At 45.2% G+C, this 25,229-nt stretch overlaps 1 protein-coding gene across 1 annotated transcript in view; it reads right to left on the bottom strand.

The window, feature by feature from the left end:
- LOC306926381 (matrix metalloproteinase-16-like) overlaps positions 1–21,095 on the bottom strand; it is a gene marked incomplete at both ends in the record, with an annotated part of 37,970 nt that extends 16,875 nt beyond the window's left edge. The window contains 4 exons of the mRNA XM_079505644.1: positions 6,826–7,124; positions 9,409–9,513; positions 10,710–10,849; positions 20,994–21,095. Of these exons, the coding sequence (XP_079361770.1) occupies positions 6,826–7,124; positions 9,409–9,513; positions 10,710–10,849; positions 20,994–21,095 (646 nt within the window). The remainder of the gene's footprint in view (positions 1–6,825; positions 7,125–9,408; positions 9,514–10,709; positions 10,850–20,993) is intronic.
- Positions 21,096–25,229: the final 4,134 nt, after the last annotated feature.

Below are 25,229 nucleotides of genomic sequence, written 5' to 3'. Positions count from 1 at the left end.
CCTTTTTGCCCTAGACCCAGCACAGCCTATAGTCCCATTTCTAGCCCTGTCCCTGGCCACCTTTCTTCCCCAGTTTTGCAGCCTTTCTCCCCTGTATCCCAGTATGCCGGCCCCTTTGTTCCCCAAGCTACCTCCTCTTCCCAGCCTCCTCTGTTCCGTTCTGGAATGTCCTGCCCTTTGATGGAGGGTTCGCTTGGTCTGCCTACTGCTCTCCCTTTCTGTTTGTCTGCCTGTCTCCCTCTCTGTGTGTCTGCTAGTTTGTCTGCTAGTCTTTTAGTCCGTCTGTCTACCCCCCAGTCCTCCTGTCTACCCTCTGACTTTCGTTCCCGCCTGATGTTGTGTGAGATCACCTGTTTGTCCGCTTGCCTGCCTGTGTGTCAGTTAATCTGTTTGTCTGTTGGTTTGTCTGAGTTGATGCCTGTCTGCTTGTCTATGTGCCTATCTGCATGTCTGTCTGTGTGTTTGCCCACTTGATTCCTACTCGGTCTTGTCTCTTTTCTGCCCGTTTCTCGTCACCTTTTCCTTGCCAGTGTCCTCTGTCCTTCTCTCTGTTCTGTATTGGTCAGTCATCCCCAGCCCCTCTCCACCCTGCCCTAGTCCCCAGCCCCTGGCTCTTTGCTCTAGTCCAGTTCTTTTCCGCCCTGCCCCCTGTCTTGCCCTGTCCCTCCAGTTTAGTCCCTCCCTCAGTGCAGTGCCCTGGTCCCTATGCCGGACCACCTCCCGTTTGTTGTTTTTTGGGGCGTCTGGGGATCCGCCCCTTTGATGGGGGGTATTGTCAGGATCTGCCTTCTGTGTGTTGTGTATGTTGTTCTTGAGACTTATTTTGAAGTAATGATATGGTGTTCTTGATTCTTATTTTGAAGTGCTTGCTTTGTGTTTCCTGTTTTCCTTTGTAGTTGGTTCCTGCCTTGTCTCACCTTCCCTGATTTTTGGTTCTTTGTTTCACCTGTCTTGTTTTCCCCCAGCCAATCCTGTTGTTGATTTGATTTGAGTTCACCTGTGTCCTGTTAATCTTGTGCCTATTTAAGCCCTGTGTTTGGTTGTGTTCTGTGTTGGATTATTGTATTGTCACCTGAGTTCCAAGTCTGTTTTATGTTTGCTAGTGTTGCGCTACTGCAGGTCTTTGTTTGAATAAATACTAAGATCCCGACTTCCTTGCATTTGGGTCCTGCTTGAAAACCACTCCTGACAAAACTAGATCATGGGCGCGTCCATTTTGCCTTCTACACGTAAAGCGGCCCGCCGTCCTGTTTTCATGAGGGGGGAGGCTTTTTTTTTTTTTTTTGGTCACGTGAGCGGGACTTTTTAGCAATGAAAGGGGGATGGTTCTTCATTGTCCGGGTGGGTAAAAAGATGAATGAAAGTATTCAATAAAAAAGTGATTAAAACGTATGGATACGTGGTCCACACCGGACGCATGGCTAATTAAAGACGTACGGATACGTGGTTAGCAAATTATGTGTTAATACATCAAGGAAGGCAATTATGTTTCTGCACTGTCAAAAGTAATGCTACTTCTTTTGCAATGTAGTTAAATAGAAAATGTGAAAAAAGCTTGGGGGGGAGATAAATAATATAAAAATTTTAAAAAACGGTAATATTCTGTGTTTAAAATATCGTGAAAAATCGTATCGTGAACCTCATATCGTGATACGAATCGGATTGTGAGTTGAGCAGTGTTGGGCAATATTACTTAGGAGAGTAATATCTTTACTTTACTTATTACTCCTTAGAAAAATAAATAATATTACATTACTTATTACTTGGAATCAAGAGTAATACTGTTACATATTACTTTATTACTATTACTTTACTTTTCAACCGGGCCCCTTCCACCCGCAAAAAGAACACAATCTGTTTAGCCAGCTCCTTTTACAGCTGAATCCAATTGATTGGAATAAGAAGTCTCCAATCAGCCAAACTGAATAATTGCAGGATATAAAACAAAAATAGTCAACAGTCTCTCATCAGCCTTTTTATGCTGCATATTCCACATTTGGAATTCAACAACAATCTGAACTGCACACACATGGCTGCAGCATCTCAAAACGGACAGTATATATTGTATACATAAATAACAAACAATAAAATAAAGCAACAGTCTGACCTTTTTGAGGCAGCCTCTCAAGACAGACTTTAGACTCACGTCCAATTTCAAGGAAAAAGAGGACGCTGCTATTCCTTTATTTGCCGATGGGTTCTCAGATTGGAGGCAGCCTAACATTGGACCTCAAAGTTTATTTTCCAATGCCAGAGTGGTTGCGCAAAGACCCACCCGGCAGCACTGTTTAATGCAATTTATTTGTGCATCATTGCATGTATAAGTATTTTTGTTGACAAAGTAATAATAATAATATGATTGAAAGACAGAACTAGTGTATTGTCCGCTAGCGTGATGCTTGCTTATTTTATGGATATACATACTGTTGACTTTTACAACTTTGGCATGAGTAATTCAACAAAAACAAACTGTATATTAAACACACACAAATGCATTGCATTAAACAGTGCTGCCTCCGGGCGGGTCTTTGCGCAACCGCTCCGGACCATGATGGACTGTTCATGAGGGACGGGTTAACCTCTCGTCTACAACAATACACCCAGCGACCAGCCAATTCTCCATTTAATGTCCTGGCGGATCAAATCCAGTCTGTTTTGCCTGCACGGGGGGGGGGGGGGGGGGGGGGGGGAGCTCTGTGTTTCTCGTGCGTCTTTAAACAGATGCTTCAACACGTTTAGACAAAGTGTTTTTTTGCACACGCAAAGTTTACAACAGACATTAATATACTTGGCATCTTTGACAGACAAGAATGCAAAATAATACCGATACATTTATCTGTCATGGTCTCTGTCTGTCTGTTGTTGTTTGGAAGTGAAGCGAGTCTGAGACCCCAGACGCATACGCTACATCATAACTGTGCGCAGGCTGTGCAGGCCAACAAAAACAGATCTACAAGCTACAACGCATGTCTGTTTTTACCCGTTGATAGCTTGTAGATCTGTTCTATTTTTGCATGCCATGCAACAACAATCTACTAGTACTGTGAGTGCATAACCGAACCAATGAACCAAAACAAATGACGCTCATTTGTAAGTGAAAGTAAGGAGTAACGAAGCGTGTTTTGGCGGAGTAAATAGTTACTATATTACTATTTCTGCAGAGAAATTCGTTATACTACTCGTTACTGGAAAAAGTAATATTATTACAGTAATATGTAACTAGTACACAGGGAACGTAGATGTCCAGTCTTTAGGGGGACATCTGGGATTCCAGTGGAGGATTGGATGGAGGAGATGAGGGCTACTTTGAGAACAAGACGCTTGAGACCTGTTGACCAAGCATATTTTATATATGACCACCTGGAGGGGGCAGCAAAAGATGAGATTAGGTATCGACCTAGGGCAGAAAGGGAGGATCCTATGACATTTTTAACTATTCTTGAAGATATGTATGGTTGTTTAAAATCTCATGTTTCCTTGCAACAGAGTTTCTTTTCTAGGAAACAGCAGGAAGGGGAAACTCTTCAAGAGTTTTCACATGCTTTGCATTGCCTCATGGAACAGGTGGAACGCTGTGCCCCAAGGGAAATGCAGGGGGTCCCAGGAGAGGCCATTCGCTGGGAGCGGGAGGGGCGACTCGAGGAACCAAGGGGTAGGAGCTACTCAGTCCTAGCCTGATAATCAGGCTAACTCAGTCCCATCCTTTAGGGCTATGCAGCATTTTGAAAGTAAGACACCTACTAGTTCCGCTAACACCGAAATTGCTGCATTAAAATGCATGTTGCAGAACCAAGAAGAGCAGCTTAATAAATTGACTGAGCTTCTACTTGCACTGCAGGCAGCCCCCAGGCCCCCTGCTACTCAAACATCAGGTGGGGATTACACCGGCTCAGATTTCCTAACCATTCCCCCTAATCTGGTTGCACCTTGTCCGGAGGTTAATGCTCCCTTGGGAGATGTATCGGTAGAGTCAAAATGTTTAAATCCTACTAAATGGCCAGCTCCACCACCAGACCAAATATGCTGGTACTTCCAGAGCGGAAGATGCTGGTATGGTGATCGGCGCAGATATCTGCATGTCCTTCAGCCTATAGGTGCAGATGTTAGGAGGGGTTCAGCGGCTGAGGTTGGCAATGTAGTTCCTCAACGCAGACAGCCTGAGCCTGCTCTTCGCCATCAGGCCCAGGGGGCTGTCGTGGAGGCCGGGTCGACAGTCCAACATTCCATCAGTGCTGTTCTAAAACAATCAACTGATGACCTGATGGCACTTCAGGCCGACGACACAGACATTAGCCAGGTCCTTCTGTATTACCAGCAACGACGGATGCCAGGCCGGGTGAGGAAACGGGGACTCCAGCCTACAACATTAAGGCTGCTCCGCCAGTGGAACCGGCTCTCGGTGAAAGACGGGCTCCTGTATAGAACATACCAACGGCCTGATGGTGGAGAGTTTGTGTACCAGCTGGTGCTCCCAGAGGGGCTGAAAGAAGAAGTATTCCGTCAACTGCATACCCACCACGGCCATCAAGGTATAGAACGCACTACAGAACTGATTCGGCAGCGATGTTATTGGCCAGGTATGGTAAACATGATTAAAGACTGGTGCAAAACTGTGAGAGGTGCAGTGTCACTGGCCGTGAACCTAACCTGCCTGTAGATTTCCTGCTAGGCCGAGTGGACGAACCAACTACAGGCGAAGTCTGTGACTGGGTTCAAGAGCATCAGCCACGACTGCAAGTGGCAGTGGAGAGCGCCCGGGATAAGATGAAGCAGGCACCAGCCCAACGGAAAGAGAGAGCTCGGGGAGATGTATTGCCACCAAGACGCACCCATCTTGCGAATCACTCCCACAGAGGAAGGAGTAGAAGGTTCAACCGGGAGACATCCAGTAGACACTCGAACACTACCAGCCACAGTGAGGGGCGCAAATGGGGCTACAAATCTGCAGATACTGGGTGTTAGCAATTCCATTACACCACTTTTCAGACCCTGGTTGTAACCAATTGTCGGGCCACCAATTAAAACAACATGTACATGATTATTACAGCAGCAAAGGCATTTTATAGGATCATATGGATGGATATGGTGCAATATAAGAGGTTTATGATGATGTTTTATATACTTGGGTGGCTAGGCTCACAGCGGTGCTCCCTTCACCCCACTTACACTTTGGTATTGTCATTGTCACAACCCGGACCGAAGGAGTAATAAAACCCCTGCTAGTTGGCTTTTATAGTGAGTCAACAATTTAGGAAGCAGGAAGTGGGAGGAGCTCTGGCCTGCATCTCAACAGTAGCCCAGGAGGGACATTCCCGACTGGCTACACTAATTCGTTACCAAAGATGGTTTATGTATGAAGATGGGCCAACTTCATTGGAGCCACTAGAGGCGAAATGGAACACAAAGCCTACAAATGGTCTCCTAAATATAGTAGGCGTGGTTTGCTTCTCCCCGACCTCCACCCTCCCCCCCTGACAACAACACTGTTTCCACACTCAGTCTAGTAGGTGGCGGTAATGCACCATTTAGGTTTGCCAACCGCCATGAAACCCGATAGAAGAAGAAGACAACAAGTCATTTAACAAAGTACATTGAAAACAACTGACAAGGTGTACTTTTGAAATAGTTGTTTTAGTTTCTCGAAGTCCTCCAACAATATAAATTCATGATTTGGATCTATCTCATTAAAAAGTCTCTCCCTAATAGAGTTGTAGAATGGACAATACAAAACTAAATGCTTTTCATTTTCAATTTCCTTTAGATCACACAGACTACATAATCTATCCTCCTCAACCGTGCCTACATATCTGCCTGTCTCAATATGCAAACCAAGTATGCCAGCTCTAATTTGGGCACATAAGGATAATTTCTAATCGTTTTATGTCCATTCATTTCACATTATAATATTCACATATTATCATCTTAAATATGGGGTCAGAGCCCCCTATGTGTTGTCCGTGAAATTGCAGATGGACAGAGAGAGGCTTCCAGACTCATCTCAAATCTCGCGAGAGTTTGTTGCTGGGATAAAGAAATGTCATTAACAAAGTAGATTTTCTCCTGATTTGTCTCGCTAAAAGAAGCCATTTTACTATGAATATCTTGTAAATATTGTGTGCCTTGTGATGATTTGGTCCAGTATTTAGTTCAGTGACCATGGAGTTAAGGAATGGTTCAGAAGCTGTGTTCACGTTCACTCTCCCAATGGAAATGAATAGACTCCAACATTCTTCCTGTCTCCTAATAATGTTACCGCCCACCTCACGCAGATACAGGAAGTAAAGCAAAGTTGGCCTCTCTTGCTAATTCTCCTCTTGGTCGTTACTGCCCAACACTGGAGTTGAGTGCATCGTTACATGCCTACTCATCACACGATAACTTCCGGCTCTAAACTTCTAAAGTGTGGCTGTAATGAGGAGCATTTTAATGCAACTGCTCTCAGTGGAGCCATCTGGTGGCGGCATGTAATCGGTTAATATAAACCAGGAAGAATACTGCAGAGTAGTCATCTTATTGTTGATCTGATTTTCATTCTTAGTTTGCAAAGTAATGATGTGTTTTTTATTTGTTTGCATCCGTACAAAAGGAATGCAATGAATGAGATGTAAGTTGCAGTTGCGCACCATGCACTGTTCTGTAGCATTACAGCTGAACTAAAAACATCTTTAAAACAACTAAGCACTCATTGATATCATGTTAAATCTCACTTAATTTCAGTTGAAGTGTCCTGTTCATTGTAACAAATGAACAAAAGCCCCTTCAACTAATTCCGGTTGTCTCCATGGTGCAAAGCTCACTTCATGTCCAGGTGGCACCATCTCTTACCTTGCACATGCTGGTTGGTGACACTCCATTGCCTGTCTGAGTTGAAGTGCGCATAAATTTTCCTGAAAGGCTTGGGGGCGGAGGCATATGCCAGGTCCGATGATATAAATTCATGGCCTTTGTGACGACCCGCGTGGAAGGAGATCGTGATGTCGGCCTCATCACGGAGCCCGTTATAGATCATAGTGTAGGGGATTTCCTCAAAGGTGAGCCGACTGACATCCTTCCAGACTTTGAAGGCTCTGCGGATGGCCTTGGATGTGTCCTGCCATGCGATTTTAGGTGCAAAGTTCTCAATACTAGAGGAAAAGGAAGAGGCAAAGAGAGACAAACTAAGCAAAGCTGTCCAAGTGTCCAAGTTACATTCCCTAACTAACCCCACAGTAATCCCACAGGAAGACAAAACAAGGTTTGGGTTTGGCCGGTTTATTGTTTATTGTTTATAAGGATCCCCATTAGCTTTTGCCTTGACAAAAGCTAGTCTTCCTGGGGTCCGACACAGACAAACATTTTACATTTAACAAAGGCAATACTTACAATTGTTTACAAACACTAACTCAAAATAAAACATAGTAAAAATAAACTATAAAATAAGAAATAAAAAACATAGAAGAAATAAAAAAACATAGCAAAAATCACTTTCAACAAATTATACATTTGAATTATTATTTTTTCCCAGGGTTACTACAGAATGGCTTACATACGGTGTTCTTTTAACTTGATTTTAAAGATGAATTTTGTATTTGTATTGGTTATACACTTTGGTAGTGCATTCCTAGCCCTAGAACGGCTCTTGTTGTTCCATACAGTATATACAGTATTTCACATACAGAGCCATAGAACGGTCGCGCTTACTTTCATGTTGGACTTAAACTTGGCGGCCTAAATGTGATAAATACTCCGTTTGTACTCACCCATTAAATAATTCCAAAAACGTGGAGTGAAATATGGTCCTCTAGTTTTATATCCATGTGAAAGTTCTGGCACAAAACGTGTATTTAGTCAATTATCTCCACACGGACGTCTTTCTCTCCGGCCGAGGGGGGCCGAAATGATCGATGAACTGATTTTACGAATACGTCCTGTTTACCGCAGACGTCATCACCAATTGACCAGGGAAACACAAAAGTTTGGGTCACACAATTGGCAGGTGGTGTGATTAATTACCCAGCACCTATCGCAAGGCACCTGCCAATTGTGTGACCCAAACTTTTGTGTTTCCCTGGTCAATTGGTGATGACGTCTAAAATCAGTTCATCGATCATTCCAGTCCCCCCTCGCCCGGAGAGAAAGACGTCCGTGTGCATCCCTTGAAAAAGTGGAGATAATTGACTAAATACACGTTTTGTGCCAGAACTTTCACATGGATATAAAACTAGAGGACCATATTTCACTCCACGTCTTTGGAATTATTTAATGGGTGAGTACAAACTATTTATCACATTAAGCCGCACATAATTAAATTCAACCAGGAACAGTAGGAAGGGATCTATGCCTATGATACATGAAAATGTACGAAGTTAATTAAATGATCACAGGCATTCTAGGTCTAGTGCATTCCAACCCATTACAGCTCTATAGAAAATAGAAGCTTTGAGAATATTTGTTCTTGGTTTAAGTGCCACCAAAACACCCAAACTGGCTTGTCTAGTCATATGGTTATGTTCGTCTCTTACATGTACTACCTGTTCAAAGAAATACTGTGGTTTTTTGTCCATTAATACATTTCTGAAAAACGTGAGAATACGTGAATGTAATCTATTCTCAACAGTAAGCCATGATAGATTTCTGTGCATTTCTGCAATATGTGTCCTATTGTTACACTGGAGAGCTAATCTGGCAGCTTTGTTTTGAGCTATTTGTAATTTTTGTATGTCTGTTTTTGTAGCTGATGACCAAATGACTGGGCAATACTCAAGATGTGATAACACTAGAGCTTGAATTACTGCTTTCCGAGTGTTTAGTGTTATGTAGCTAGAACATTTCCTGGTTATGGCAATACTTCTTCCCATTTGAGTTACTATATTGTCAATTTGTTTAGTCCAATTAAGCTTAGGATCTAATACCACTCCAAGTAGTTTAGCCTCTGTTACCTGTTCTACTGGCTTCTAAGTGACAGGCTCAGTTGAGGATCACCCTCTAGCTTATGTCTAGATCCAAACACCATGCACTTGGTTTTAGTAATGTTCAATACTAATTTATTCTCATCAACCCAATCCGCTACTGCTTTTATTTCATAATTTAACATATCATTTAATTCACCTACTGTAGATGCTGTACTGTACATTGTCGAGTCATCTGTGTACATTACTACATTAGATTTATTCAATACCAAAGGTAAGTCATTAGTAAATATCGAAAATAGGAGAGTCCCTAAGGAACTTCCCTGAGGAACCCCGCACTGCAGCTCAGGTTTGGCCTGACATTCATCAAGTCTCGGTCAATATTAGGAAAGTCTCCAATGTGTCCAGTTTTGTGGTAGATGATAAGGTGTCATGATGATGTATAGATTATTGTCACATCAATACAAATACCTGAAGACCAATCAAAATGCAGAACTTTAACTGACTGTTCTGTTTGTACCTGTAAGTGAGGTCATACTTGTCCCACTTGGTTCCAGCCGCTATGTAGCTGCTCCACCCCACGTTGGTCTTGTCAGGAATGCCACAGCGGGGTCTCTTCATGGCTCTGACGGGGGGGACAGGGGGGACGGGGACAAGGAGACATTAGAGCTGAAAAAACTAGAATATACTGTTCAGTAGCCTAAAATGTAGCTCTCCATGTCAGACTTCTTTAATCAGACCCGTCTGTGCTGTGCTTGTGCTGTGCTGTGCTGTGCTGTGCTGTGCTGTGCTGTGCTGTGCTGTGCTGTGCTGTGCTGTGCTGTGCTGTACTGTGCTGTGCTGTGCTGTGCTGTACTAGCCCTCCTCCCTGACCTGTGTGTGTCTGTGTGTTAGGCTGTTCAACAGTGACACTTGGTGGTGAACAAACACTATTTTCGTGCTTGGACAGACAGACACTCCAGGGCTCTATTTTGGCCCCTACTATTCCTGCTGTATATGCTCCCACCACCATCATTCATAGGGCTGGACTACACAACATCATCAACTAGTGACGGGAGCAGTCCTTATTGAGTGAAAGATTAACCTTTTTATAAAATAAACAAAATATTTAAGGTGTTTTTTTCCCCTTAACTTTATTGGTCTTGTTAGCCAGGGTAGTGCAGTGCACTGTGCAGTCAGGGTGTTTTGTGATGCCCCAAACTTAGATTTGTCAAAACTTGTGGGAGCTTTTTCAATTAATTATATAAAAATATGTATATATATGAGTTAGAAAATAAATAAATAAAAGAAGAAGAAAATAATAATACAAATTAAAATGCTTGCTTGGTGGGTTCCCCCCTCCCCTCATGGCACCCCCCTCCCCTCATGGTGCCCCCTAGGCAACTGCCTACTCTGCCTGATGGCTGGGCCGGCACTGCCAGCTGCAATATACTGCATGAGTCTCAGAGCAAGAGGCTCTGTGTGGCTTATTGCTCTATAATAATATACTGTATGAGTCTCAGAGGAAGAGGCTCTGTGTGGCTTATTGCTCTATAATAATATACTGTATGAGTCTCAGAGCAAGAGGCTCTGTGTGGCTTAATGCTCTATAATAATATACTGTATGAGTCTCAGAGCAAGAGGCTCTGTGTGGCTTATTGTTCTATAATAATATACTGCATGAGTCTCAGAGGAAGAGGCTCTGTGTGGCTTATTGTTCTATAATAATATACTGTATGAGTCTCAGAGCAAGAGGCTCTGTGTGGCTTATTGCTCTAGCGAAGGTTTCAATGAATGGTTGACAAAACCAAAGAGCTACATGAGTAGATGTAGGAGACATACGTGATGGTTTGCTGGTCCAAAAGTCCAGTGACTTCCAGGTTGTAGACCCTCTGCATCTCCCTGATGGCTTCAGACAGATCCTGGTTAGATGAGTCCGTACTGTCCAGGGGAGCCAGGTAGCCATATTGTCTCAGCCATGACTGGTGGAGACACAAAGACAAACAAGACTCCATTAAAAGGTTTGTTCCACAATAAGAAATAACCAAACACTTACCAAACAAATACCAAATTTTATATACAGGGAATTATTAGTACAGATTGTGCTGTCTGTGAATCTGTCTGTGGATGAGCAGGTAATCTGTCTGTGGGTGAGCAGGTATTCTGTCTGTGGGTGAGCAGGTAATCTCAGTGACCGCTGGACTGATCGGGGCCAGGGCACGCACACACGCACGCACACGTTTAGACGAAAGTGGTGTACAGACGAGGACGTATTCTGCGTTACCCGCACAACTATTTAGCCGATCTGCCCTTTTAGCCACACAGAGATGGCGTTTTTGGGGACTTACCCAGCTAATATTGAAACCACCTCCCAGAGTGGCAAACTTTGGAGACGCGACTTTGTGGCTGCCCTGGTTGAAGGTGGCAAACCCCACTACAAGTATAAGGGCAAATTTCATATCAGACCAGGCTGGAATGAGCATGTAGCAATGTACCATGCTGACGCAAGAGAAGCCTTTAAACTGTGGGCTATAGCTGGAAGAACTAGGCAGGGGCCTGAGCTTGAGCATAAAATCACAACTAATGCTAGATATAAGTATGCTGTACGTTTCATCTGCAAAAATGAGCAAGTTATGAGGGCAGACTCCATGGCCAGTAAGCTACTGTGTAACAATGTTAATGATTTTTGGAAAGAGGTGAGATCTCTCACTAATAGTAAACCCTCCTTACCCTGCTCTGTAGAAGGAACTTCAGGAGCTGATAATATTGTGGCATTATGGCGACAGCATTATAGCTCTTTATTCAACTGTATTAATAGTGATTTGTTTGTGGATGACTCTGATATGAACAATGATAATATGGGTATAACAACACATGAGGTGTATCAAGCCATGCAACATTTGTCTGTAAACAAAGCATGTGGGATGGATCAGATCACTGCAGCGCACCTGAAAAATGCTAGTCTGAGACTAGCACCACTTTTATCTATCAGTTTTACTGGCTTTATGATCCACGGTGTATTACCGGACTCAATGCGTTCAGTATTGCTTGTCCCAGTTATTAAAGATAAAGCTCGTAAGGTTAGTAGCCTTGATAATTATAGGCCCATAGCTATAGCCAGCATCATCTCCAAAGTAATGGAAAGAATTCTACTGGATAGAGTAACTGAGTATATCCACTCCTTTGATAACCAGTTTGGTTTTAAACCAAAGCATGGTACTGACCTTTGTATTTTTGCTCTCAAGGAAATTGTGAAGTCCAGTAATTCATCAGTCCTCATGTGTTTTATTGATGCGTCCCGTGCCTTTGATAGGATTAACCATAATAAGCTCTTTATGAAAATGAAGCAAAGAGGAGTGCCCGGTTTTATTGTGAGGGTCCTGGCCTACTGGTATGCCCACCAGACCATGCAGGTCAAATGGGGTGGGAGTATATCAGCTCCATTTGGTGTAAGCAATGGCGTGAGGCAAGGGGGAATTTTATCTCCTATCTTATTTAATTTATATATGGATGGTTTGTCTGCTCAACTGAGAACCTGTAACACAGGATGCATGGTCGGAGAAACACTAGTAAACCATCTGATGTATGCAGATGACCTGGTGGTCCTCAGTCCCAGTAGTGCTGGTCTACAACAGCTCCTTGATGTTTGCTCTGAATATGGTGTGCAACATGATATAAAATATAATGCTAGCAAAAGCGCTGTTCTAATATGTAGAACTAAAGAGGACAAACGCCTTAACTTTCCTATCTTTAAACTATCAGAAAATAGTCTTGAGGTCTGGAATAAGTAAGAATATCTTGGCCATTTTATTACGGATCAAATGACAGATGACGATGATATTTACAGACAATGTCGGAAGCTGTATGCTCAAGCAAACACTATTGCCCGAAAGTTCTGTCATTGGTCCACTAAAGTGAAAGTGTCCTTGTTCAAGGCATATTGCACACCGCTTTATACTGCACACCTGTGGTCATGTTATAAAAAGTCTAGCAAGTTACATATTGCAAGTTGCATATAATGATGCCATGAGAATACTTCTTAAACAACCCAGAGGGGGCAGTGCTAGCCAGATGTTTGTCACTGCTGGAGTGAGGACTTTTAAAGCACTCCTAAGAAATCTAATGTATGAAAAGGCTGGATGTGTCAACAAACAGTATCATTGTAGCGCTTTCAAGCCCCTCAGAGAGCTGTTCACATTATACATCTAGTTTAAGGGTACACTGGCTAAAATGCCTGTATGTTCTACCTGTGGGTTAAGTTATGTAAGTTTTGTATTTGTTTTACATGCTTTTATGATTTTTATTGCCTGTTGTATCTCTTGTATGTTACCCCGTGTATGTATCCCTATGGACCTGAGTCTGCTAATAAAGTTGAATTGAATTGTCGTCTCCGTGTGTACAGCGAGTGCCACCTATTTGCTCAAATGGTGACGTAATAGTCCCCTTGTCCCCTCCAAACTAACCTCACGTCACCAGAATTTCTACCTCCAGTATCACAGCTATTTTTTTTATATTTTCACATAATGTCTATAAATCTCTTCTCCGAAAATAGCCGATCTGCAGCCAGTGCATGAGCTTGAAGATGAGCTATTTTCGGAGAACAGATATACATTATGGTGATTACCAATCTGGAAAGCCAAGAAAAAAACGGATGGTCTTCTACATTATTGTTACTAATGGTGTAGAATAGATTAGTATATACAGGCTGTATAGATAGGCAGCACACCCGCACACCGCTGTCTGTCCGTCCCTCTCTCCTGCCCTGCGCAGTGCACAGCACGCATGGACCTGTCAAAGTGTTTCGTCTTCTTGGGTTGAAATAAAACATTCTGAAGGTGCTATCCATGCTTCAATTTGCTCTTCTTTGCAAGCAAGCAGACCAAATGTCACGGCAAAGCCTTTGTGTAACTTCATCAAAACGGCTTTGCATTGAGAGACCCCAGGTAGGATAAACACATCGTTTACTGTCCATATTCCTCTATAAATGGCCTGTTTTCAGAACGAAAACACATCACATAAATGGTAAATGGTGGATTTATATAGCGCCTTTATCCAAGGCACTTTACATAGATTGTGCATTACATTCACCCACTCACACACACATTCATACACCGATTGCGGCAGAAGCCATGCAAGGTACCAACCTGCACATCGGGAGCAATTTGGGGTTCAGTGTCTTGCCCAAGGACACTTGGACATGTAGACAGGAGGAGCCGGGATTCGAACCGCTGACCCATGGATCATTGGACGACCTGCTCTACCTCCTGAGCCACAGCCACATCTGCATACTAGCTGCAGATGTATAGGCAAAATGTTTAGCACTGTGCAGGCAGCAGGTGGAATCAATGTATTAACGAGCAATTATCTGACATTCAGCGGTGTTGCGCACGGTGAATATATTCAATCTCCAAAGTCAAACTCATAAATTCACAATGCATCATGCTGCCTTGCATGTGAGCTTTATATCTGCAAACTAAAGAGCGTCGCAGTCCCGCCCCCTACCAGGGCCCAGGAAATGATTCTCCGTTCATTTTCCTCATAGACATTTCAGAAAGTATTTATTTAAAGACGTGGACAAAGCCAACTCTTGTCGTGACAAATCATGACAACAAACACAATTTTTCGGGCCAAACAAATAATTAGAAGTAGAAAAAAACGGCAGGTTACAACACTTTTTTTGTTGTTTTTCTTCTATGTAATTGATTCATTTCCTGGGCCAAACACCACTCTAATCAGTAACCTGTTGAACGTTGCAGCCGCAGTTGATAGACAGCTCATTGTCTCCGCCAGGCCGACGGCTGGCTGCACTCCGTGTGTGTGTGCGTGTGCGCGTGCGTGTGCGTGTGTGTGTGTGTTACTGCAGTGTATTTCCCACTGACAAGATGGATGATGGATGCAGGTTTGTCGATCACCTTTGGCTTCTGATTCCAGCCCCGCCCCCTCTGACCATTTGGTTGTACATGAACTGCACGCACGCACGCACGCACGCACGCACGCACGCACGCACGCACGTTATAGCGCCACCAGGAGGCAGAGTTTTGAAAAACATTTTTTTTTATATTACTCCTACAGATTATGTCCAAAGATCCTGCAAATCGTTAGACACTATCTCTATAGTCATGTGCTCATGCCGGATCTGTCCGATATTTCATATTTCAGCCTAATTGGGTTTCAAAGACTGGCCCGTTTTGAACAAAAACCCTCAAATCATGAACGCAGTGTGCAATTTACGTTAAATCTTTCACAGACTTTCCTACTAGGCTGAGAAATATCCCACCCTTTTCACATTGGCCTGTTATAGCGCCACCAACAGGTGGATTTTTGCAAAACACATTTTTGGAACAAAATGCCTCAAATCATGAACGCAGCGTGCAATTTGCGTGAAATCTTTCACAGACTTTCCTACTAGGCTGAGGAATATATTCCACCCTTCATTGGCCTGTTATAGCGCCACCAACAGGTGGATTTTTGCAAAACACATTTTTGGAACAAAATGCCTCAAATCATCGAATTGCCATCCAAGGCGAAAGAGGTTAGAAGAAATGGCACCCTTTTCACATTGGCCTATTTTAGCGCCACCAGGAGGCCACAACCTGACCTGCCCTGGTGGAGACCTGTCCTATTATAGCGCCACCAGGAGGCCACAACCTGACCTGCCCTGGTGGAGACCTGTCCTATTATAGCGCCACCAGGAGGCCACAACCTGACCTGCCCTGGTGGAGACCTGTCCTATTATAGCGCCACCAGGAGTCCACAACCTGACCTGCCCTGGTGGAGACCTGTCCTATTATAGCGCCACCAGGAGGCCACAACCTGACCTGCCCTGGTGGAGACCTGTCCTATTATAGCGCCACCAGGAGGCCACAACCTGACCTGCCCTGGTGGAGACCTGTCCTATTATAGCACCACCAGGAGGCCACAACCTGACCTGCCCTGGTGGAGACCTGTCCTATTATAGCGCCACCAGGAGGCCACAACCTGACCTGCCCTGGTGGAGACCTGTCCTATTATAGCGCCACCAGGAGGCTACAACCTGACCTGCCCTGGTGGAGACCTGTCCTATTATAGCGCCACCAGGAGGCCACAACCTGACCTGCCCTGGTGGAAACCTGTCCTATTATAGCGCCACCAGGAGGCCACAACCTGACCTGCCCTGGTGGAGACCTGTCCTATTATAGCGCCACTAGGAGGCTACAACCTGACCTGCCCTGGTGGAGACCTGTCCTATTATAGCGCCACCAGGAGGCCACAACCTGACCTGCCCTGGTGGAGACCTGTCCTATTATAGCGCCACCAGGAGGCCACAACCTGACCTGCCCTGGTGGAGACCTGTCCTATTATAGCGCCACCAGGAGGCCACAACCTGACCTGCCCTGGTGGAGACCTGTCCTATTATAGCGCCACCAGGAGGCCACAACCTGACCTGCCCTGGTGGAGACCTGTCCTATTATAGCGCCACCAGGAGGCCACAACCTGACCTGCCCTGGTGGAAACCTGTCCTATTATAGCGCCACCAGGAGGCCACAACCTGACCTGCCCTGGTGGAGACCTGTCCTATTATAGCGCCACTAGGAGGCTACAACCTGACCTGCCCTGGTGGAGACCTGTCCTATTATAGCGCCACCAGGAGGCCACAACCTGACCTGCCCTGGTGGTGACCTGTCCTATTATAGCGCCACCAGGAGGCCACAACCTGACCTGCCCTGGTGGAGACCTGTCCTATTATAGCACCACCAGGAGGCCACAACCTGACCTGCCCTGGTGGAGACCTGTCCTATTATAGCGCCACCAGGAGGCCACAACCTGACCTGCCCTGGTAGAGACCTGTCCTATTATAGCGCCACCAGGAGGCCACAACCTGACCTGCCCTGGTGGAGACCTGTCCTATTATAGCGCCACTAAGAGGCCACAACCTGACCTTCCCTGGTGGAGACCTGTCCTATTATAGCGCCACCAGGAGGCCACAACCTGACCTGCCCTGGTGGAGACCTGTCCTATTATAGCGCCACCAGGAGGCCACAACCTGACCTGCCCTGGTGGAGACCTGTCCTATTATAGCGCCACCAGGAGTCCACAACCTGACCTGCCCTGGTGGAGACCTGTCCTATTATAGCGCCACCAGGAGGCCACAACCTGACCTGCCCTGGTGGAGACCTGTCCTATTATAGCGCCACCAGGAGGCCACAACCTGACCTGCCCTGGTGGAGACCTGTCCTATTATAGCACCACCAGGAGGCCACAACCTGACCTGCCCTGGTGGAGACCTGTCCTATTATAGCGCCACCAGGAGGCCACAACCTGACCTGCCCTGGTGGAGACCTGTCCTATTATAGCGCCACCAGGAGGCCACAACCTGACCTGCCCTGGTGGAGACCTGTCCTATTATAGCGCCACCAGGAGGCCACAACCTGACCTGCCCTGGTGGAGACCTGTCCTATTATAGCGCCACTAAGAGGCCACAACCTGACCTGCCCTGGTGGAGACCTGTCCTATTATAGCGCCACCAGGAGGCCACAACCTGACCTGCCCTGGTGGAGACCTGTCCTATTATAGCACCACCAGGAGGCCACAACCTGACCTGCCCTGGTGGAGACCTGTCCTATTATAGCCCCACCAGGAGGCCACAACCTGACCTGCCCTGGTGGAGACCTGTCCTATTATAGCGCCACCAGGAGGCCACAACCTGACCTGCCCTGGTGGAGACCTGTCCTATTATAGCGCCACCAGGAGGCCACAACCTGACCTGCCCTGGTGGAGACCTGTCCTATTATAGCGCCACCAGGAGGCCACAACCTGACCTGCCCTGGTGGAGACCTGTCCTATTATAGCGCCACCAGGAGGCCACAACCTGACCTGCCCTGGTGGAGACCTGTCCTATTATAGCGCCACCAGGAGGCCACAACCTGACCTGCCCTGGTGGAGACCTGTCCTATTATAGCGCCACCAGGAGGCCACAACCTGACCTGCCCTGGTGGAGACCTGTGCCGCGAGGGGCACTTTATCTAGTTTGTACTCTTTTCATGCTACTTCTGTGATACATATTTTATTTACTTCTGTGTTTAACAGGATTTTGACAGTTTTGATGTTAATCTTTACCACACTGAGATTGATTGATTTAACATTTTATTCAGTTTGTAGAATGGGTACAGTTGCAGTTAAAAAGAAAGTCACCTACAGGCCAAAACAAACACTGGATATATCCAGGAAAAACACTAAGCCTTGTTTATCAGGGTCCTCCATTTTCAATTAATTACAACATTTAAAGACTAAAGATTAATATACACTTCTATGAAAATCAATCACACACACACACACACACACACACACACACACACACACACACACACACACACACACACACACACACACACAGTCACACACACACACACACACACACACACACACACACACACACACACACACACACACACACACACACACACACACACACACACACACACACACACACACAGAGCAGAGTGCACCCCCCCTCCCTGCAGGCTACAAGACTATAGAGCGTCGCAGTCCCGCCCCCTACCATGGCCCAGGAAATGATTCTCCGTTAATTTTCCTCATAGACATTTCAGAAAGTATTTATTTAAAGACGTCACAATATTTTGGTCCGAACAAATAATTAGAAAGGAGAAAAAAACGGCAGGTTACAACACTTTTTTTGTTGTTTTTCTTCTTTGTAATTATTTGTTTGGTCCAAAATATTGTTTGTGTTGTCATGAGTTGTCACGACTCGAGTTGGCTTTGTCCGCGGCGTAACCGTCTTTAAATAAATACTTTTTGAAATGTCTATGGGAAAATGCATTGGGATTCATTTCCTGGGCCATGGTAGGTTCCTTATTACTATGGGAGAGTCATTATTAGCATGAACTCAAGCATTAACTTAAATATTCACTAGCATGCAGGATGCAATCACAACGGTCGACCATAAACACTGCCCATTTTGATAGGTTGACAACATAGTACAACAACTAGCAATAGGCCTGGTCTCCAAGATTCACTACACCACTAAGATACCCATGTACCTGTCTAAATACTTCACTAAAATACCTATGTACCTGTCTAAATACTTCACTAAGATACCCATGTACCTGTCTAAATACTTCACTAAGATACCCATGTACCTGTCTAAATACTTCACTAAGATACCCATGTACCTGTCTAAATACTTCCTTAATGTCAACAAAGTCCACACTCACAACACCAAAGGGAGCTCAACAAACCACGTGCAACCCAGATTTGACAATGGATTAAATTAATGTTGCTATGCTATAGCTATGCTACTAAAATGTGGAATGCCCTACCAACAGCTATAAAGAAATGTGAATCCCTTGACTCCTTCAAAACCGCTCTCAAAGAGCACCTACGGACGGCTGCAATTCAAAACGGGCCCCTGTAAAAAAGTCAAACCCCCCCCAATTGTACATGTTTTTCCCTTTTTCCCTCTATATATGATGATGTCCTAGTTTTCATAGAAGTGTATATTAATTTGTACGTCTTTAAATGTTGTGATGAATTGAAAATGGAGGACCCTGATGTAAACAAGGCTTAGTGTTTTTCCTGATATATCCTCGCAGTAGCAGTGTTTGTTTTGGCCTGTAGGCCACTTTCTTTTTAACTGCAACTGTACCCATTCTACAAACTGAATAAAATGTTAAATCAATCAATCTCAGTGTGGTAAAGATTAAAACTGTTAAACACAGAAGTAAATAAAATATGTATCACAGAAGTAGCATGAAAAGAGTACAAACTAGATAAAGTGCCCCTCGGGGCACAGGTCTCCACCAGGGCAGGTCAGGTTGTGGCCTCCTGGTGGCGCTATAAAAAAACCAGAGCAGAACTCCCACCACGGGACTCAGGCAATCAATTAATACAGTTGCAACCACTATATTAATGGCAAGTATTTCATACAGCTTAAGTAAAAAAAAAACTATCCCTTTAACATTCAAAACAATAATAGAGCGTTCTCTGTCTGTACCTCTGTGAATATTTCCAAGCTGTTTCCCTGTAGGCTACACGCTGCGTGGCCATCAGTCAAGACATTAGAATTCACAAGTTCATTTTGAATAAGAGACATTCCACCGCTGCAATTGCTTGTTAAAGCCACAAGGTGGCACCCAAACACCCAAACACCACTCTAATCTATTACAGTAACCTGTTGAACGTTGCAGCCACTTCACAGTTGATAGACAGCTCATTGTCTCCACCAGCCGACGGCTGGCTGCACTGTGTGTGTGTGTGTGTGTGTGCGTGCGTGCGTGTGCGTCCGTGTATAGTTCCAGCACCGTTAAAGGTGCTGCCAGACTTACTAAAGAGCCGCGAACGTTCTGTGAATGTTGCTGTGTTATTAGAAAGCCTACTTTCCTAGTGGATGCACTCTGAACCCTCCCCTCCCCTCCCCCCACCACACAGATAAAATGCACTTTTTGGCCAGAAAGGGATTTTTCTTTCACCAGAAGGAAATCTTGTCTATTAGGTTTTCTCTTGGTAATATCAGAAGAGGGCGCAGTGCATTAACTAAAAGTATTTATTTTTCATCATACATCATATTCTGCTCAGCCAATGAAATCATCACAAATGTAATTCTGGCCAATCACTTTTCTGCCCTCACATTTATCCTCAATATGTACCTGTCAAATACAATAAGAGACCAATAGACCCTTACAATAGTTAGCATTTAACCCAGCATTCTCCATTTGTGAAAAAAACGCATGCACGCACGCACGCCACACACGCACAGCCATCTGGAGCAAAGTGTAGCCCCCCACACACACACACGGTGCACCCCCCCCCCTCCCCCCCAGGCTACTCTCTCTCTCTCTATGCATGACTACTCCAGAGAATAACCCTAACCCACATGACCAGCAGGGCCCTGTGTGGGGGTCACACCCCCCCTCTATCTCTGCCTGCCTCTCTCTCTCTCTCTCTCTCTCTCTCTCTCTCTCTCTCTCTCTCTCTCTCTCTACAAGTTTCAATAATCTCTCTCTCTAATATTAGGCTGTGATGACATCACAGCAGCTAAAGCCATTCTGACCTGCATGGAACCAAATGGACCCGCAGTGGTCCACTTGGTCACTCAAATGACTCTCCCTGAGGTGTCTGTTGATACTTTACCTCCCCGTTGATGGTTCCGTCCTCGGAGTCAGCGAGAGCAGAACAGAAGCACAGCAGCACTAGATTGAGGAGAAAGGTGTGTCTTCCGGGCCAGAAGTCCATGTTCCTAAAGACACAGAGAGAGAGAGAGAGATTGGAGCGTGCTGGTGCCACCGACTGACCGACTGTCTGCTCCTCTGGAAAGGCTCTCCTTCTTTTAAACGTATGGAGGGGAGGGGAGGGGAGGGGCGGGGAGGGGAGGGGGTGTGGGGGATGGTGAAGGAGACATGACCCTTAACCCTTTGTTGTGTGGCCAGGACACATGTGAGGTCACATGGGGGGGGGGGGGGGGGGGTTAAGGAGGGAGCGGTCAGTAGCCAGGGGTGGACATTCATGAGAGAGAGAGAGCTCAGAGTGCATCACAATGCGACACGTTGTGAGCATGTAGATCAGCTTTTTGAGGGGCATTAGCGCCTCCTATGACCAGCTTTCCGGGTTTCACAAACATGCTTTACACACACACACACACACACACACACACACACACACACACACACACACACACACACACACACACACACACACACACAGGCGGTGGAGGAAACCATGCAAGGCACCAACCTGCACATCGAGAGCAATTAAGGGTTCAGAGTCTAGCTCAAGGACACTTGGACACTAACTCTGGGGGAGCCCACAGGGTTCGAACCGGGAACATCCGGTCACTCTACAGAGTGAGACCTGACATTCAGTACTTGGGTCTCAACATAATAACTGTAAAACATAAAGTCTATAATGTGCCACAGACAAGGCCTAGTCTTTGGGTCTTATGATCAACATAATAACTGTAAAACATAAAGTCTATAATGTGCCACAGACAAGGCCTAGTCTTTGCCACGGACACATAGGGACATATTGAGACAATTTACAATTACAATTTAGGCATTTAGCAGACGCTCTTAATCCAGAGAGATTTACTTTAAGCAAGAACAAAAGCATGTCAATACATCACATACATAAGAAGTAGTTATCATGAAACATGCGTAAGCTAAGAACGTAACAGTGGAATATCTATATAGTGAAACTATACATATAAACTATACATATACTATAGTGTTGAGTGTTGAGCGTGCGTGTAAAGGTTAGTCAACCCACTGCAGACAGCTGTGTTTACCTAGACTGTGATGTAGGCCTACTCATGTGATACCTGGGAGTGCATATTTCTTCAAGCCTATAATCTAATGTCTGACCCATTCCTCAAAGATCGCTGCAGTTCCATTCTATTGACAGAACATGTCGACACACGCGCACACGCACACACACACACACACACACACACACACCCCCCCCCCCCCCCCCCCCCCCCCCCCCCGCCCCACACACACACACACACGGGGGTGGGGGGGGGGGGGTGTGGGGGGGAGAGAATTCCATACTGGAAGGCTTTCTTACATCTATTTGTAGTTGTTATGTCCCCACCTGGGGTGTTGTGCTAATTCGCTTATTTCCATTACTTCCATTCCATTACTTATTTTATCATCTCTTCATAATGTAAATAGTATCCCAAGCGGCACACTTTACTACTTATTTTTTATGGAAATAAGCGAATTAGCACAGCAACCCAACCCCCATTGAGGGCTTAAATATGGGGAAATAGCCAATAATGCACTTTTGCACAAAATAACACCTGGACCTCTTTGGTGGGGACGTAACAACTATACAAATAAAGGTAAGAAAGTACTGTGCACTCTGTGCACATCGAAAAGCAAGTGATTAGAAAACAAACTGTAATAGGTCTTCTTTTATATGCCTGAACTGATTATATGACAAAGGTCTCAATGTTTGTTATGAGCTGGTCCAGCCGGCTCCATTCACTGCTTTGTATTCATGGAACTTCCGGTGCGAGATTTGGCTCCCATGAAAGTGTCATGGCGCATGTCACGTGACCATGACACTTCCTTCTCTAAACGTCCTTGAACGCATCAGGACGTGTGAATCTCGTTTGCGTCCGAGCATAGGCAGCGCCCCGCCTGCCTCTGATTGGCCTACCGACACTGCCCGTCTTGACTGTCCTCCGAGATGCGAGGTTACTCCATGGTGGGAAATAATACAAGAAAATGACAGCTTGGCACGCGCGACAGAATGCAAGAATGCAGCCTTGTAACTAACTTGTACATTTTATTTTATTTTATTTTATTTTATTTTATTTTATTTTATTTTATTTTATTTTATTTTATTTTATTTTATTTTATTTTATTTTATTTTATTTTATTTTATTTTATTTTATTTTATTTTATTTTATTTTATTTTATTTTATTTTATTTTATTTTATTTTATTTTATTTTATTTTTCAGAAAACTGTCAGGATTTAGAATCGTCCTCAGGTCTAAATTTCAACAAAAATGATAGCTTCCGTGTGTACCCTGGACTTTACGACAGGAGTTACATTTATAAAGGAGGGATCACATCTCTTCATAGCTGACTGCCCTCTCTCTCCTCCAACAGGAGTTAAATGGTAAATGGTAAATGGTGCATTTATATAGCCAAGGCGCTTTACATAGATTGTGCATCAATTCACCCATTCACACACACATTCATACACCGATGGCGGCAGAAACCATGCAGGGTACTAGCCAGCACATCGGGAGCAATTTGGGGTTCAGTGTCTTGCTCAAGGACACTTTGACACTAACTCTGGGGGAGCCCGGGTTCGAACAGGCAACCTTGCGGTTACCATCCAGCTAGTGATGGGAACTTTCGTTCATTTCAGTGAACGGTTCGGTCGTTCACTAAAAAGATCCGTTCATTTCGGTCGTTCGGTTACTACCGTAAGCTATATATATAGGATCTCCCGCACGGACCCACCAGTCACTCGAACGAGTCGTTCAATCATGTTCCATACTCAAAGCGGAACACCACGTAACGCACCTTACCTTGAGGAAACTCTATTGGCCGAGCCAGGCCGATCGTCCTTCCAGGCTATGGGATTTTCTCTGGGAGGGATGGGGTCCAATCTCCTCTGGCTCGGCTAGTAGTAGCCATTGTTTCCCTACAGTCTAATAAATACTGTACAATAATCATCATAGAGCGAGGCAGCGAGCAGTCTCGGACGCGTCTCGGCGTCCGTGTACTTTGTTTGGCTGTCACACTGAGCCGGGGGACACCGGGACACTGATGTCTCGGACACTAGTTTACCAGGGCTGCCAAGTCTCACGCTTTGAGAGTGAGAGTCACGCAATTTGACCTTTTACCACGCACCACGCCACACCTCTCATTTCTCACGCACGCACAATACGCACGCCGAGGGGGGCATAAAATGTGCCAAAAAAGCCAAGCCGGCTATCATAATAACAATTTTCTCCGCGGCTCCGCCGTGTAATAACGCGCGCCCATGTGTGCGTCCTCACAAACGGCAAAATAGCCGATCTGCAGGAGATCATGCAGCGCTGTTATATGCAGTAGAAGGGTAACCAGGCAGTGGACCACCAAATCGTCAGCAGGGTCCCTGACTGTGACGCATGGAAATGAGCCATGCAGAGTTTAACATCGCTTCGAAATATTTTTCATGGAAGACAATATAGCCTCCACAAGTTACAACATTAAGTTATACTGGTGTGTGGCGTCTCTTGCGTGATATGAGGAACGGTGCCAGTAGCCTACGCACATTATAGGGACAAAGTCGTGTGTGTGTGTGTGTGTGTGTGTGTGTGTGTGTGTGTGAAGGGGGAGGGGCCGCATCGCAACTTGTCGTTATAGTTCTGTTCAGAGAGGGGAGAGAAAGAGACCACAGATGTGTGGGCATTTTCCCAAATTCTAGTTTTCTGACTTTTTATTTCACAACATATTCCCCAATTTCCACTGAGATTATGGGGTGAATGAATGTGGCCAGACCCATTTTCTGTGGATTGCTGGCTGGCTGGGTCTGAGCACTATGTGTGTGGCTTGCTGGCTGGCTGGCTGGGTCTGAGCACTATGTGTGTGGCTTGCTGGCTGGCTGGCTGGCTGGGTCTGAGCACTATGTGTGTGGCTTGCTGGCTGGCTGGCTGGGTCTAAGCACTATGTGTGTGGCTTGCTGGCTGGCTGGCTGGCTGGCTGGGTCTGAGCACGAAAACAGCGTGGTTGTTTATCACCACCTGTGCGCAACCAAACGCAAACACAAACACACATGCACATATTAACTGTATATATGATGAATTCGGGTGTGCCAGTACAGTACAGTACAGTACAGTACAGTACAGTACAGTACAGTACAGTACAGTA

Source organism: Electrona antarctica, assembly GCF_951216825.1.
Source record: "Electrona antarctica genome assembly, chromosome: 7".
Taxonomy (NCBI): domain Eukaryota; kingdom Metazoa; phylum Chordata; class Actinopteri; order Myctophiformes; family Myctophidae; genus Electrona; species Electrona antarctica.
This window is presented reverse-complemented; position numbering and strand designations above follow the sequence as displayed.